Genomic DNA, 16,408 nt, shown 5'->3' on the forward strand with positions numbered 1-16,408 from the left:
CCGTCCAGATGAAGGAGCCCGTCGACACAGGTCAGCCCTCCGCCACACCAGCCGCCTTGTTAGGGTCCGCGCTTTGGGGTTCTGGGACATCAGGTTTCTCCATCGGTTGGGGAGTGCCCTGACCGCAGTTAGGTGAAGTCGTTGATGAAATCCTCCATTTCACCTCAAGGGAATACTACTAATAATATAATAATAATACGTGAATACTCCATGCTTAAGTTGGGTCTAGAGTCTAGAGAAGTATTGTGCTGTGTTTTGCCTTTGGCGTCGAAACCAGTGTATTTTAAAGAAGCCTGCAATTGATTCATAACTGTTATTCATTGTAATTCCCTATTCACCTTGAAGACTTGCCTTTGTTTATAACATTCAGTGGCTGATATATGCTCAGATATATGAGCCACTGGGATCACTCTCATTAGAATATGTTGGATTATGTATTTCATCAATAATTGCTGCTCTCTTTCAGCTCAAGATTTGTTGAGCGCATTCGAAAGTATTGGTCATGACCCAACTAAAAAAAACATGTTTCTGTTCAAACTCTGTCAGTTTTGAGAAATTGTGTTGTTTTTGTTGTTGTGTCTGTTTTGTACTAGTGACTTACTCTTCCCCTTCCAACGTCATCAGACATTGTGCATTTAAAGAGCGCTTATCTATCTAACAACTTCATTCAGGACTCCACATTTTGAACAATTGCCGAATCAATTCACCATATCCATGCACATACAAACAAAGATTTGGGATTATAAAGGATACTGCACACAGCGCTCTGATATTGATATGTAGCATAACTATAGTGCCCCCATGCTAGCCTTTCGTCATAGAGAGAATGGGGGGATGTATATTTACAGACTTCTACCTATAAAGTAACAGAGGGCCACACACTGCAGCTTGGTGTGTGTGTGTGTGTGTGTGTGTGTGTGTGTGTGTGTGTGTGTGTGTGTGTGTGTGTGTGTGTGTGTGCGCGTACGTGCGTGCGTGCGTGCGTGCGTGTGTGTGTGTAAATAGGTGTGTGTTTCCATGGACGACGGTATATAAGTTCATGTCAGGTAGAGTGTAATTAAATCTGTGTTAGTGCATTTCCCGGTACATGTGCATGCTCATGACTGCATGCCCACAAATGCGTGGGTGCAAGTGCTGCGTATGTACATACCAACCCTTACATCTTACATCTCACTGAACGTGCTCTGTCCTCAGTTTCAAATCATCAAATCTCAGATCATTTCAATTGAACGAAATGGGAACTGTGAATTAGATTGAGCTGATGAAGTGTTGAACTTCTTATATGTTTTTATATATATATAGTATGGAAATTGGCAAGTCAGAGAAGTGTTCTATTTGTCATATGCACAGTATAAGTATACGTAGAAGGCATTAGCAAGAAGATTTACAATTATTCAGATGATTGCAAAAATGCGTCGGAAAAATATTTCCCGGGGAAGGTTACAATGGGTAATATTATAAAAATGGGTAATATGGGCTGCTTATAAAATAAATTCGGACCGACAAATTCAAATCTCCATTTCACCCGAAATATCTTTAATGAGGGCTTAATGAAGCTCAGTCATTTAACTCATTAGGATTCTGAGATAGTTTCCACCCTCCACCCTGCCTCCCTGCACTAAAATTCAAACCACAACGACAGGTAGTGGGTGTAGAATGTCACCTCAGCACCCAACGCAGATTAACACAGGAACTGAGCCGCCAAACCGAAGTCGCAGACACGTCAGTCCTTCGTTGTCTCTCGTGTTTAACCCCTTGATGTTCACATGCTTACACTACCCAAAGTTAAAGTCAAATGTTCATCAACTGTGTTAGGAGACTAAAGTGAGTGGCAAAGGTATTTGGAAAGTAACGCCATCCCCCCCCCCCCCCCCCCCCCCCCCCCATGTCCACAGCCTAACTGTAGCCTGGGCATGATGGCTAATCCTGCCTAAGCCCTTAATGACCTGTATCTGAATTCACTCAGTAAATATCATAAAGCATGAGTTTATGCCTCCACTGATTCTCAAAGTGGGTCAGGACCCCAAGTGGGTTTTTTTGGGGGGTCGCAAAATGATTTCCAAATTGTCAAACCAAACTAGGTGCAACTAGAATACGTAGAACAAATGCTCTATTTGACAAATCCATTTTCACTTTGTATGTAGTTATTGTTGTTGTTGTTGTTGTTCTGTTTTCCGCGCCATTAAGTGTACGTCAAAGCAAGAGCTAGGCTGGGAGCGCTGCATGCCAGAGACGAGCGTGTCACGTGCACTAACAGTGCACGGCTAAAGCAAGAGCTTAATGGATAAAACTGTAATAACGCCGGGGTGGCGATTCGGTGAGGTTATGTTACGTAATTTGTACTCAAGCAGATGTTTCTGTGAATAAAATGGATTTCTAAAAGCATTTTTTTAATCAACTGGCCATGTGCGTGGTTATTAAAAATTCTGCTGCTAATCCCACACATGATCGAGTGTTGTCCTACCATGCATGACGCGCGTATGTTTGGTGTTAACATGCAGATCGCAGCGTTGACTGAAAGCCTTCCATGTTGGGATCAGAAGCCTGCTGAGTGTGTCGTTAAAGCGCATTGCTTTTTTGAGCTGCTCTAAGATGCTTTAATGGAGTGCCTTTTACGGTACATTAATTGAGCTGAACAATAACATGCGTCTGCATAAAGTAAGAGCTTTTGTTGACACATAACTTTTACAAAGTTGGTTGCCATCAGCGCTTTTTGCCAGAATATAAACAAAAACACCTTCCAGAAATCGTAATGTTGCAATCTGTGTGTGTGTGTGTGTGTGTGTGTCTCTCTCTCTCTCTATCTCTCTCTCTCTCTCTCTCTCTCTCTCTCTCTCTCTCTCTCTCTCTCTCTCTCTCTCTCTCTCTCTCTCTCTCTCTACCTCTACCCTCTATCTCTCTCTACCCCCTCTCTCATTATTGCTCACTCTCTCCATTCATCCCCATCTCTCCCTCTTGCTCACTCTCCATCTACCCCCTCTCACTCTTGCTCACTCTCTCCATCTCTACCCCCTCTCTCACTCTTGCTCACTCTCTCCATCTCTATTCATCAGAAAAGGGTCCTGCGTACAAGCAGAGGAAGCCCACCATGTACCCCCCGTGGAGCACCACATTCGACGCCCACATTCACCCGGGCCGCGTCATGCACGTGATGGTGAAGGACCGCACTGCCGAGCTGCGGTCCGAGGCCACCCTGGCCCTGGAGGCCCTGGCCACCCGCTGCGTCAAGGAGAGCGGCAAGCTGGAGTTCTGGGTGGGTGCCCCTGTGGTGTTGGTGGGATGAATGGGAAAAGTAAATGGGATTTATGGAGCACTTTTAGAAAACGGTGTTATAAAGTGCTTCATGCAGTCAGGTGAACAGAGTTAGAGGATTGGGAATTATGACTGTGTGTGTGCGTATGTGCGTGCATGCGTGTGTGCGTGTGTGCGTGCGTGCGTGCGTGTGTGTTGTCACAACCTCGCTCATGGTAGGTTGCACCAACAGCAACAAAACAGGACTCCAACACAAATTTCCAAAAATATAATAATAATATCCACAACTTCCATGTAATTAGGTATTGCGCGGGTTAATGGCTCAGCAGTGTAGCAAAAACTGTCTCCATGCAAAAATGGGAAGTGTGGGGCTATCATATGCAGGTTAAAAGCCAATTAAACGTCTTCGTAAGCGGGATAACAAGGAAAACAGGACAATAGCCTGCTGCTAGCTGGGCTTGCTGAGAATGGATGGGAGCTGTTTTGGTCATTAGCGATGGTAAGAACGAGAGGATGAGTTGGCATAGTCATAATTCTGTGTGTGTGTGTGTGTGGGGGGGGCTGTTTAACTGCATTTGTGATGTGTAAGCATGTGAATAAATGCATATCATATAATCTCCCTCACTCGTTTTACTTTGTCATCTCTCGCTCTCTCAATCTCTCTATCTATCTCTCACTCTCTCTTCCCCATCTGTGTCTCCCCTCTCTCCCCTACATGTGTTTGTGTCTCTCTCTTCCCTATCTGTCTTCCCTATCTGTCTCTCTCTTCCCTATCTGTCTTCCCTATCTGTCTCACTCTCTCTCTTCCCTATCTGTCTTCCCTATCTGTGTCTCTCTCTCTCTTCCCTATCTGTCTTCCCTATCTTTGTCTCTCTCGCTCCCCCCTATCTGTGTGTGTGTGTGTGTGTGTGTCTCTCTCTCTCTCTCTCTCTCTCTCTCTCTCTCTCTCTCGCTCTCTCTCTCTCTCTCTCTCTCTCTCTCTCCCGCTCTCTCCCCTATCTGTGTCCTATCTGTGTGTACCTCTCTGCCCCTATAGCTGGATCTGGCTCCTCAGGGCCGAGTGTTGATTGAAGCCAGGTACTACATAGAGAAGAGTGGTGAGTGGTGCTGAACCATGTCAGCAATTAAACAAATTAAATCTCTTTGCTGATGACCTCAGCATGTCTACTGTCTGTACAGATGGGTGTTACATTTTACCTCTCAAGGGCAAATTCTGCTCAAAATCTCTATCTGTCCTTTGTTTAATTTGTGAGCTAATCAACAATAAAAATTGTGTGTATGTGTTTGAGCATGCATGTGCTTAACAACATTGTGTGTCTGTGTGTGTGTGTGTGTGTGTGTGTGTGTGTGCATTGGTTGCTCCCCTGCCAACTATGCCTGAGCACTCATTAAATAAAAGCCTTCTGGCTACGCTGAACACTCACCTCTGCAGCCTTTGTGGACCGATCCGTGCTCAGAAACAGCAAATGAATCGGGATTAGCCTGGATGGATTAACCATGGTGACTCACACATGTCAAGAAAAAAGTTCAGTGGGGCAGCACAGTTTTTCCAACAATAGTTAAAGTTGTGCTTCAAATGAATTAGAAAGATATGGGTGGTGACAGTGACTCTAAGAGGACATCTTCATCATCTTCATCGTCAGGGTCATCGATGCCCCCTGACGATCTGATGCTGAATGTTGTGCATTGAAACATGATATATTTTGGTAGTGTAGTATTGACTGAACATAGTGCATCGTTATACCTTCATTAAATTAGGTTATATTCTTGTTCTCGCTTTTGTTCCAGCGTATCTTTTCAGCCATAACGTTTGTTCAAAATGGTTTCCAAATAAGGGGGATTTTTGTGTAGAGAAAAATCTAAAATCTAAATTGAATTGAAAAAAAAATTAAGAACAAATATAATTCCTAATTCATTATTCAATCAATAACTCCGACCGCTGCTATTCAAGGCAACCATACATCTGCCGACGACAGTGCATGCCCCTATGTCAATGGGTCTCTCGCCTTGACCCTCTTTACCAAAACCCAAATGTCCCCTCAGATGGCCAGAGTAAGGACAGCGAGGGTGCCGGCGAGAAGGACCGGCAGAGCCTGTTCACGCTGCACCAGCGCCGCGGGGCCATCAAGCAGGCCAAGATCCACGTGGTCAAGAGCCACGAGTTCAGCGCCACCTTCTTCCCCCAGCCCACCTTCTGCTCCGTCTGCAAGGAGTTTGTCTGGTACGGCAAGTACAGCCCCCACCAAACCTCCACCCTGCTAGGAGAGTGTCATGCTAATGAGGGAGATGGTGTAGTGTTTTGAATGAATTATTGGATTTAATGGATGAACGAACAACGTTTTTAATAGTGGCTCTTTTTCATTTGTCTTCTATTTTGCAAGTTAGTACGTTTTAATAAGTTGAAAGTTATTTTATACAGTGGTTTTATTGGCTTTTAATGTTACAATGTTTGTGGGTTACTAAGCTATGTTCACTGGACTACATTTAGAAAATATGTGGAAAGTCGTTTTGTAAAACTTCATCAAGTTGTCAGTGATCCACTTTCTACAAAGTAGATCTTAAGTGAGCAATTTGTTACTTTCAACCAATGTAATGTTTTCCCATTTTAAACATACTTTTCTTCCCTCCGTGTCAGGGGTCTTAATAAGCAGGGGTACCAGTGCAGACGTAAGTGGCTGTCTCTCTCTATCTCTCTCTATTGTCATTTCACGGTTGACTGTCTCCTCCATCTCCTCCTCTTCGTCCTCCTCTTCTTCCTCCATCTCCTCCAAACCCTCATTCTCTCCTTCCTCCTTACCCTGCTCCTTGCCTTCGTCCCCTCCTCCTCTTCCCCCTCTCCTCTTCCCCCTCCTCCTCTTCCCCCTCCTCCTCTCCCCCCTCCTCCTCTTCATCCTCCTCCTCTTCCCTCTCCTCTTCGTCCTCCTCCTCTCCCCCCTCCTCCTCTTCGTCCTCCCCCTCCTCCTCTTCGTCCTCCTCCTCTTCGTCCTCCTCCTGTTCCCCCTCCTCCTGTTCCCCCTCCTCCTCTTCATCCTCCCCCTCCTCCTCTTCGTCCTCCTCCTCTTCGTCCTCCCCCTCCTCCTCTTCGTCCTGCCCCTCCTCCTCTTTCCCCCTCCTCCTCTTCGTCCTCCTCCTCTTCCCCCTCCTCCTCTTCCCCCTCCTCCTCTTCGTCCTCCCCCTCCTCCTCTTCCCCCTCCTCCTCTTCCCCCTCCCCCTCCTCCTCTTCGTCCTCCCCCTCCTCCTCTTTCCCCCTCCTCCTCTTCCCCCTCTCCTCTTCCCCCTCCTCCTCTTTGTCCTCCTCCTCTTTCTCCTTCACTGCCTCCAACCACGACCACCAGTCTTGAACTGTGCTCTGATCTCCTGCAGAATGCAACGCCGCCATCCACAAGAAGTGCATAGACAAGATCATTGCCAACTGCACTGGTTCAGCCATCAACAGCAAAGAGACCATGGTATTAACCTGACAGCTGTCAGTCAACTGTGATGAAGCCTGCCATTAAAATGTGGAAAAAACACTGATATTATTCAGAGAAATTGCTACATCCTACTATTTAATCATGCAATTAGGAGGCTACTGTAATAGCCTGTGGTGTGTGTGTGTGTGTGTGTGTGTGTGTGTGTGTGTGTGTGTGTGTGTGTGTGTGTGTGTGTGTGTGTGTGCGTGTGTGTGTGTGTGTTTGTGTGTTTCCACTGTGTATTTGTCAAAGACACCACTATAATTATTTTGTAATTATTTTTCGAACTCTGATCATAGGGAGCAGCACACACACACACACACACACACACACACACACACACTTGCACACACACACACACACACACACATAAAGGAGCAAAACACACAAACACGTGCACACACACACTCACATTCCAAAAACTGACAAAATACAGACACACATTGTCAAAAATAAAAAGAATATACCCACACACACACACAGAGGTTTGTCAACAATGTAACTCTCATCCCCACGTGTTTTGTGTCATCCCCGTGTCCCCGTTCAGATCCACAAAGAGCGCTTCAAGATCGACATGCCGCACCGCTTCAAGGTGTACAACTACAAGAGCCCCACCTTCTGCCAGCACTGTGGCACGCTGCTATGGGGTTTGGCCAAGCAGGGCCTCAAATGTGAGGGTGAGCCAGGAAACCTCTCCTAATACACACCACCGACATATGTTCACCCTATACACTTTACACACACACTTTAATTCATATTTTTATATTTAGATGTCATGTTTTCATACACTTTGTGTTCATTCGTAACACTCATTGTCGAGAATGTGGTATGATAAGAAAACACTTTGAGCGCTAGTAGTTAGCTCGCAGCAAAGAAAGGTGCTGTGAATATGAATGAATGTGAATGTGACACGAGTCTCCGACGATTGTGGTGCAAATTAGCTCACTTTGAAAACAGCTAAAAACCTTGTTTATGGATTGAACAACTATTCATAATCACCCTCATACCGTAAACACATTTACATTTAGATTCAAATGTAAATGTCATAATTCAATATGAATAATAACATAACATATAGTCAAACATAAACCAGTGGCAAGCATTGTTATTGTGTTTATCGTATCCTGTTTCCTCCAGAGTGCTGTATGAACGTCCATCATAAATGCCAGAAGAAGGTGGCCAACCTCTGTGGAGTCAACCAGAAGCTGATGGCCGAGGCTCTGGCCGGCATAGAGACTAAGCAGCTGCAGGTCGGAAACAACCCCCTTTCTCATCTTTCTCTTTGCTAAACCTTGTGGTCCCCCACCCACAACATGGCTGGGGGTGTGGTGTGTTATTAGAGTGATTCTCTGTTATGTGGTTAGGATATTCTCTGTCTTACTCAGTGGGGAAAGTAGACTGTAGGTAAGAAGTTAGTGTGTTTTTAGGTTTTGTCGTGCATTCTACTGCATGAACATTAAAAATGAACAGAATCAACTAAATAGAATATGAATATTTGATTTATTACAGGTTTATTACAAAAACTTTATTTTAAGGAGTAGCTCAGAGTGGTTTACTCTATCTATTACTACCTACTACTATTGTAAAATGCCACGCTCCCAATAGGCCAAAACCAGCAGTGACAGCGAGCTGATTGGTCGAGAGGGGCCGGTGGGTGTGGACCAGCCAGGTGTGATCCGGGTTCCGTCCGGACTGATCATGGGCTTACCGACCACCGCGACCCCCGCCAGTAGAGGTGAGGACTGAACAACATGAAGACATGCGTGACCAACCGTACCTGATCCAACCTGTAGGGAATACCTTAGCGTGGTGCTTTTGTTAATAACAGCTTGTTGCGGTTTTTAACTGCAATTCCCACGATTGTGGCTGATCCGTTACAATTGGTGAAGATATGCTGTTGCTTCATCTTAAAGATCAGAAAATCCCAGTTTAGGGGAACCCCGGTGGCTCCCCGGGTAGAGAGTGTACCATACAGACTCGGTCCTGAACGCAGCCACCTGGGTGCCAATCCTGCCCGTCGTCATTTGCAGCATGTCCTCCCCTCTCTCTCCCATGCCTTCCTCTCTCTCTCACTCTATAATAAAGAAATATCAGTTTACTCAGTCTCATAAAAAATCTCATAAAATAAAAATTTGTTTATTTTCATCTTATCCTTCCTTTATCTTACCTTGTATAAGCTTATTTTATTTTCTAATTTATTTCCAAGCTTATCTTTATCAAGCCTCATTCATTAAGCTTAGTTGATCCTAGCTATAAACAGTACATATTCATTCACTGCACATCTACAGCCATCCCCCCCCTCATTCGGCGTTCTTCCTCTTCCTCCGTGTGTGTGGTCCCCCCCAGACGTCCAGGGCGTGTCGTGGTACGTCTCCCTGGACGAGGAGGAGGGCGGGCAGGAGCCCTCGACCAGCGACCCCGGGAAGGGGCCCCCCCCGGAGGACCAGGAGCCCCTCTATGCCGTGCCCAGGAAGGACCACCAGAGGTTCACCCTGGACAACTTCGTCCTGCACAAGATGCTGGGCAAGGGCAGCTTCGGCAAGGTAGCGCAGAGGCCTCCCATACTGGGGCGGTTCAGTCCCAGGACATTGTTGTCCACATACGATACAAACTAAGAGAGGCCGGAAATTTCTCTGCGCCGTTTGGAGAGGGCTCAACAGCATTGTGGTACTGTGAAAGCCTAAACCGAGGTAAATATACCTGTAGCAAAGGTCGATGCTATACACCATTTAGGTGGCTGCCACAAACCCCCCCCCCCCCCCCCCAGGTGACTTATTTTGGGCTCCTTCAGATTGGTGTTAAAAATCTGGTTTATAGCAAAGGTGTGATAATGAACATGGCTATCCTGCCGTGCAGGAGTTCTCCGCTGAGTGTGCGTGGAGATGGCTGGTTTAACCTGCTGCACATTGATCAATCAATGCACATTGATCAATCAATGTGCAACAGGTGTGCAGCCTCACCCAGCCCCAGAGTCCAATCAGACTCGTCCAGGTGAGGCTGCTTCAACCAGCCCTCGTCCACACACTCTCCCACAATTCCAAAACCTAGGCTGATGAAAACTTTGCCGTGCCATATCTCCCATGAGGGGCTGTGGCTGTTTCAAGCAAAACAATGTTAACCAATAACGATCAATAATTTCACAATTGATTACTAAACAATGACCAAAAATGAATTTCTACAAACACAATAACTACAATTCCAGTGCTTCCAATGTTGCTTAACGTTGTACGAGCCCGAAAATAGATCTAATGATTCAGATCAAAAGAATAACGGTACAGAAAACAACCAAACAAACACAGCGACGCCGACAGTTTCCAGAAATAAAACAAAGGGACAAACAACCTACATATTGGACAGTACACACAAAGGGATGAAGGCTCTCCTTCATATGTATGTGTTTGTATGTATGCGAACCTATGGTTTAAAAATAATCTTATTTTAGGTATTTCAAAGATGGCAGATTTCAAGGTGGCTGCCGATAGAAATAAAGAAATAAAGGGAACTTATATAGTTTGGTTTCAAATCGTTTTGTTCCTCTATCGTTTAAATAACTAAGAATCTATCGCTGACATTCGTGCTGCCTGATTATTCCCCTCCATTCCTTCTCAACAGTCAACAGTCAACTCAACATTTTGACAATAGCACTTAGAAGAGGCGGAGACTTCATTTACTATTCATTTCAAATTCCTATTTCTAACGTTGGTCTGCAAAGGGGGAACCGAACCCACAGCCCCACAAGCACCAGACACGGTACACAAGGTTCTGTCGTTGGTCTGTACATGATGACCCACCAAACACATGGCCCTGGGTCCCCCAGGTGTTCCTGGCCCAGCTGAAGAGCACGGGGCAGTACTACGCCATGAAGGCCCTGAAGAAGGACGTGGTGCTGATGGACGACGACGTGGAGTGCACCCTGGTGGAGAGAAGGGTGCTGTCCCTGGCCTGGGAGCACCCCTTCCTCACCCACCTGTACTGCACCTTCCAGACCAAGGTGCCGTGTCATATGTATATAATAATCAGAACAACGATCGACATCTGATCTCATCGTCCAAAAAACGCTTATCTGGCGTCGGATAAGCGGTTAATAATACATAATAATACTAATACGTTACGTAATTATAATAAATAAATATGACAAATAACAAACTGTTCTGACTAGCCTTATAATGAGTCATATTATTTTTTTAGAATGAGTGAAATGTGCAATTTACAAAACTACTCCTAAATCTTTTTTTCGCAGCACATTATTTTCAGCACTTACAATAGTTGAAGACTTTTTACTTAATACCTACTAAAGAGAATACATGAAGTGGTTTGCTGTGGCCTGTGTCTCAGGTGAATGGTGGCTTTGACATCGGTTCCTCTCGCCACTTCCTCAGAGCTGTCTCCCACACTAGGCACTAGGATGTGATCTGACCACTGTGTCAACCCACTCGGTCTCTGCCTGTGTGTTCCTAAAAGGAGAACCTGTTCTTTGTGATGGAGTACCTGAACGGAGGGGACCTCATGTTCCACATCCAGAGCTGCCACAACTTTGACCTGCCCAGATCCAAGTACGTTTAAAGTTGCACTTAAAAATAGTACTTGTACTATTTTTACCGTCTTATCCTAGCTATCTTTGTTGTATACGGGGAATGGGTTAACCTAGTAATTGTAAGTGTTTGGCACTTGTTTCTATGAATATCTTTGCCGACAGTGATATATTGTTTGTCTTTCTTCTGACAAATGTGCTTATGTAAGACGCTTTGGATTAAAGCGTCTGCTAAATGCCCTGAATGTAAATGTAAATATATTTACGATTTACCATGAAGCTCTTATCCAACGCAACACACAAGTGGGACTTAACGATCAAAGCACCCGGTCAAAATGAATAACGAGTAATGAGTAAAAACGTCAGTGGAGGGCCGCGTACACATGTGGTTGTGACAGAAACACAGAACTCCAGGCCTTTTCGCGTTCTGCTCTCTGATCGTCCCGTGGGGCTGATCACCACCCTGTCCCTGCAGGTTCTACGCTGCCGAGATCGTCTGTGGCCTCCAGTTTCTCCACTCTAAAGGAGTTGTTTACAGGTTGGTTGGTTTACACACACACACACACAGGCACATACACACACACACACACACACACCCCGGCACACGCACACACACACACACACACACACCCCGGCACACGCGCACACACACACACACACACACACACACACACACACACACACACACACATACACACACACTGTTGTTTACTTTCTATATTTGCTCAGTATATTTCCATTCCTCCTTGTCTTGACTTTGCTAATAGACATTTGACCGCCCAGGGGCGGTATTCTATTTATGTTTTTTAATATTTGGAGGAGGTTTTATAATCTAGGAATAAACACGAGGTCATGGTGTAGTAAACACCATCACACTTCTCTTCTCCCCGCGGACCACTTCCTGCTACTCTTCCTCTCCTCTGGTCTTCGTCTCCCTCTCCTCTTCCTCGCCCAGGGACCTGAAGCTGGACAACGTGCTACTGGACTCTGAGGGACACATCAAGATCGCTGACTTTGGGATGTGCAAGGAGAACATGAGCGAGGACACCCGGACCTCCACCTTCTGCGGGACCCCTGACTACATCGCCCCCGAGGTGACCCCGTCATGACGCTGCATGTTTATTCATGACTCAGGCCCCGTCGCAGGCTGAGGCCTTGTTAGGAGTCAGGGGAAAACGGTGGTTTTAGAAAAGATTTTATTAACATGTAAACCCTATGAACTATATTTATTCATTTAGTTATTATTTTCTTGTTAGTGTAAAAGTATTTTACAGTTTCGATATTTGGAATAACTCCATTGTGTGTATGTGCATGTGTGTGTATGTGTGTTTGTTTGTGTGTATGTGTGTGTGTACATGTGTGTGTGTGTCTATTTGTATGTATGTGTATGTGTGTGTCTATTTGTGTGTGTGTCTATGTGTGTGTGTGTATGTGTGTCTATTTGTGTGTGTCTATGTGTGTGTCTATTTGTGTGTGTGTCTATGTGTGTGTGGTTGTGTGTGTATGTGTACATGTCTGTGTGTGTCTGTGTGTGTCTGTGTGTGTGTGTATGTGTGCAGATCCTGCTGGGCCAGAAGTACAACAGCTCGGTGGACTGGTGGTCGTTCGGTGTGCTGCTGTACGAGATGCTGATTGGCCAGTCTCCCTTCCACGGGCAAAATGAGGAGGCGCTCTTCCAGTCCATCCGCACCGACAACCCCTCCTACCCCCCGTGGCTGCCCAAGGACGCCAAGGACATCCTGGTCAAGGTCAGCGGTCACCAACCGACGGGCACTTTTTCACCCCCGGATGGGACATTGTCGGTGTCATGGCAGAAAGTACAGGACGTCATAAGAATTTAAAAAGAGATTGAGAAAAAAAAAGTTGCTATGCTGTGCACCGCGTTTGACTTGGTGCTAGGTACTAGGTCATTTGTCTGTTTTGCTTTTCGCTTTTCTAAGAAAGTCGTAAGAAATATTGGCCGAAATCTAGAAGCCAATCTAGCAATTGAACTGAGGATACATTTCGGATTAAATCTAGAAAATGTGAATGTGGTAATCATGTACCATGTACATGTGATAGTCAAGTGGTGTAGTAACAGCAATACTAGTTGACAAACTGGTGATTGATGGTGAACTTTAAATAATTATAATAAACGCTACAAAAGTATTTACACTGTGACAAATGTGTTTACATGTTGGTGATTCCAGCTGTTTGTGAGGGAGCCTGAGCAGCGGCTGGGCATCAAAGGAAACGTCAGACAGCACAACTTCTTCGGTGGCACCGACTGGGTTGCCATTGAGCTACGGCAGGTGGAGCCGCCCTTCAGGCCCACAGTGGTAACTACACCCGTGCTCGCCTACACACAGTCTGGTTGAAAGGGAAAGGGAGGGCGGGAAAAGGGAACTTTTTCACCGCCAGTTAGTTTATTTGGGCTGATTTGTCGGTAAAAGCAATCTATCCACTAGTGACATCACAAAGATTACATTCAGGGCATCTAGCAGACACTTTTATCCAAAGCGATTTACAATAAATACATTTGTCAGAAGAAAGAGAAACAACATATCGCTGTCGGTACAGTAAAGTCCATGGAACCAAGTACCAAGCACTAACACTTGATAGGTTAACCCATTACCCATAAACAACAAAAATAGCTAGGATAAGATGCTTCAAAAGTACAATTTTTAAGTGCAAGGATGTACTTACAGTAAGTGCATACATTAAATGCCAGGACTTATTTGGAATAAACAAATTGAGTCACTGAGCTGGCGGTGAAACAGTGGACGCCTTTTCCAAAGCATGATGTCCCGGGTTACGAGAGACACGGGCGCCTCATTCTTTGACCCCCGACCCCTCCGCTCCCTGACAGAAATCGGCCAGCGACTGCAGCAACTTCGACACGGAGTTCCTCAACGAGAAGCCGCGGCTGTCCTGCGCCGACCGAGCGCTCATCAACAGCGTGGACCAGACCATGTTCAGGAACTTCTCGCTGGTTAACCCTGGGATGGCCCGTGTCAAGGCATCCTGAACAAGGGGGGGGGGAGAGAGAGGGACATACCAAAGTCTGACAACCAGCGAACTTGGCCCAAGTTGTCACTTGATGGTAGCATATTATACCACCAGGTGTGAGTGCCGTACAAGCAGTTTTGAAAATCGGCCATAAATCTAGGTGGACACGCCCACTTGTGATGTCAGAAGAGGCCGATTTTTCAAAACAGCTAGTAACGGCTAATCACACTCACACCTGGTGGTATAATATGTTACCTTTAACTAACAATTGACTGAACCTGCATACCAGACGAGAGACAGAAGACAGGGAAAACTCTACACACCTCTGATGTCAAGCAACGACAAGGATGAATTAGGGCTGGGCGATATTGTAAAAAATATTATCACGATTATTTTTTCGATATCGATATTAATCACGATATATTATATATATATATATATATTTATATTTTTTTTGACAGGTGAAAGACATAACATTAGGTGAGGGACAGAACGAGACAGAACGGACGAGACAAAAACATACAGGAGGTCGTTGCATATTCTTACATTGTTGTTGATAGGCTGTGTGTGTGTGTGATATAATTTGATACTGCTGAAGCCTGAAGAAACCAGAGTGTTCATTAGTTAAACCATACACTTGTTTATTATCATGCTACTTTTTGATTGTTTATCATACGGTACAACTGCCGCAAAAGACGACACGTGAACTGCTGTTTTGGAACAGCCCCGCTCGCGCTTCTGACAGCTGCGGTAGGACGGCGGGCAAAACTTGTTGTTGCGCGCATTTTCATACTTTCTGTGTAGTCGCTCGGATGGTATCTTTTCAGATGTTGAAATAAATTAGTTGTGATTCCCAATCGTGCTAGCACCGACCGACGGCATAATTTACAAACGGTCTTATCCTGTGCTTCATCAGTTTTGAGATAGCCAAACCACTTCCATTTAATGGACATCTTTTTTATCGACTACTTCACCCTCCGTTGTTCCACACACACTATTCTGTCGCAAAACGCTCCTCTCCTCTCGTCTTTCCTTACCGCGGTGCTGGAACAGAAGCTCAAACATGCACCAGGAAATGGACGTGTACTTAGACATTAACCGCAAAACTGCTATCTGACTATTGTGTTTATTTCTGCTGTCTGATTGGCTGTTAAGTAAATCCATATCAGAACTTTTTATTTATTTATTAATTTTATTTTTTAAACTTTTTTTTATATCGAGCATTTATGTCTAATGCTTATCGTCGTAACCGACGTGAGTTTTATTGCGATTAATAATCGTAATCGAGTTATCGCCCAGCCCTAGGATGAATACATAGCTTCTCCGATGAGATCTGTTCGAGATGAGGACTACAGTTCAAGAACATGAACAGAAGCTGTTTCAAGATCAGTCTTCTGCAAAACGAAATATTCAAATGCTTTTGTAGCACTGTGATCAGGTGGCCAGTCAGAATGTGTTTTTGCGTATTTGAAATCTAGGTGTTGATGTGTTTCCTGCATTGTTTTTTAGTCTTACAGTTCTGTGGCCACCGATTCGTTAACGTGTACGGTGCTTAAAAATATAGAATCTGTGGTACTTAAGTGGTACTGTTTTGTTTACATCTTATTGTGTTAATTATGTTCAGAGCTTCGCACTTGATGTAAGGGTGAGTGGTACTGTAGAGGCTTTTAATTGTTTCTTCTAATGGGATTCCTGTATGATCATTGAAGCAATACGTAGTTGATTTTGTAGTTGTTTTTTTTTGAGTGTTTGTGTCTGTATTCTTTTTAGGGAACTACTTGATGTTGGGAAATTACTTTTACGTTGGCCAATAAATAAGTATTAACCTGACTGTAAGTCAGTCAATAAACAGAGCAATCAGATAAATCATTGCACAGGTATTGAGAGTAAAAAAAAAATCCCAGGACCTCAACAGTTCCTGCCTATTGGAGACGGCAGGAAGTTTACATTTGATTCAGACAACAAAGATGGTATTTTGAATTCAAATTGTAATAAAACTGATAATTATGCACTTTTCTTGCCTTACAGATCGATGATCATCCATAGAGCACAGGGAAGGACAACTTCTGCCTCAACCTTCTGTTGAGGAAAGTGACTTGTTGGTCATGTTCAGAGACGGTTTTTGGAAATTAACTGTTAAAAATTGTCTGATTCTTTACGAACTTAAATTAGAGAACACCTGTTT

At 44.7% G+C, this 16,408-nt stretch overlaps 1 protein-coding gene across 1 annotated transcript in view; it reads left to right on the top strand.

Annotated features, from left to right (window-relative positions):
• Positions 1-16,228, top strand: part of prkcq (protein kinase C, theta) — a 20,927-nt gene extending 4,699 nt beyond the window's left edge. The window contains exons 2-18 of the mRNA XM_079755857.1: positions 1-30; positions 3,054-3,253; positions 4,289-4,349; positions 5,296-5,473; positions 5,888-5,919; positions 6,616-6,701; positions 7,252-7,381; positions 7,842-7,954; positions 8,310-8,439; positions 9,051-9,247; positions 10,522-10,695; positions 11,166-11,257; positions 11,711-11,773; positions 12,191-12,329; positions 12,795-12,983; positions 13,425-13,553; positions 14,084-16,228. The exon at positions 1-30 is cut by the window's left edge and continues 643 nt beyond it. Coding sequence (XP_079611983.1) covers positions 1-30; positions 3,054-3,253; positions 4,289-4,349; positions 5,296-5,473; positions 5,888-5,919; positions 6,616-6,701; positions 7,252-7,381; positions 7,842-7,954; positions 8,310-8,439; positions 9,051-9,247; positions 10,522-10,695; positions 11,166-11,257; positions 11,711-11,773; positions 12,191-12,329; positions 12,795-12,983; positions 13,425-13,553; positions 14,084-14,242 — 2,102 coding nt within the window. The 3' untranslated portion in view covers positions 14,243-16,228. The remainder of the gene's footprint in view (positions 31-3,053; positions 3,254-4,288; positions 4,350-5,295; positions 5,474-5,887; positions 5,920-6,615; positions 6,702-7,251; positions 7,382-7,841; positions 7,955-8,309; positions 8,440-9,050; positions 9,248-10,521; positions 10,696-11,165; positions 11,258-11,710; positions 11,774-12,190; positions 12,330-12,794; positions 12,984-13,424; positions 13,554-14,083) is intronic.
• Positions 16,229-16,408: the final 180 nt, after the last annotated feature.

Source organism: Pollachius pollachius, assembly GCF_949987615.1.
Source record: "Pollachius pollachius genome assembly, chromosome: 18".
Taxonomy (NCBI): domain Eukaryota; kingdom Metazoa; phylum Chordata; class Actinopteri; order Gadiformes; family Gadidae; genus Pollachius; species Pollachius pollachius.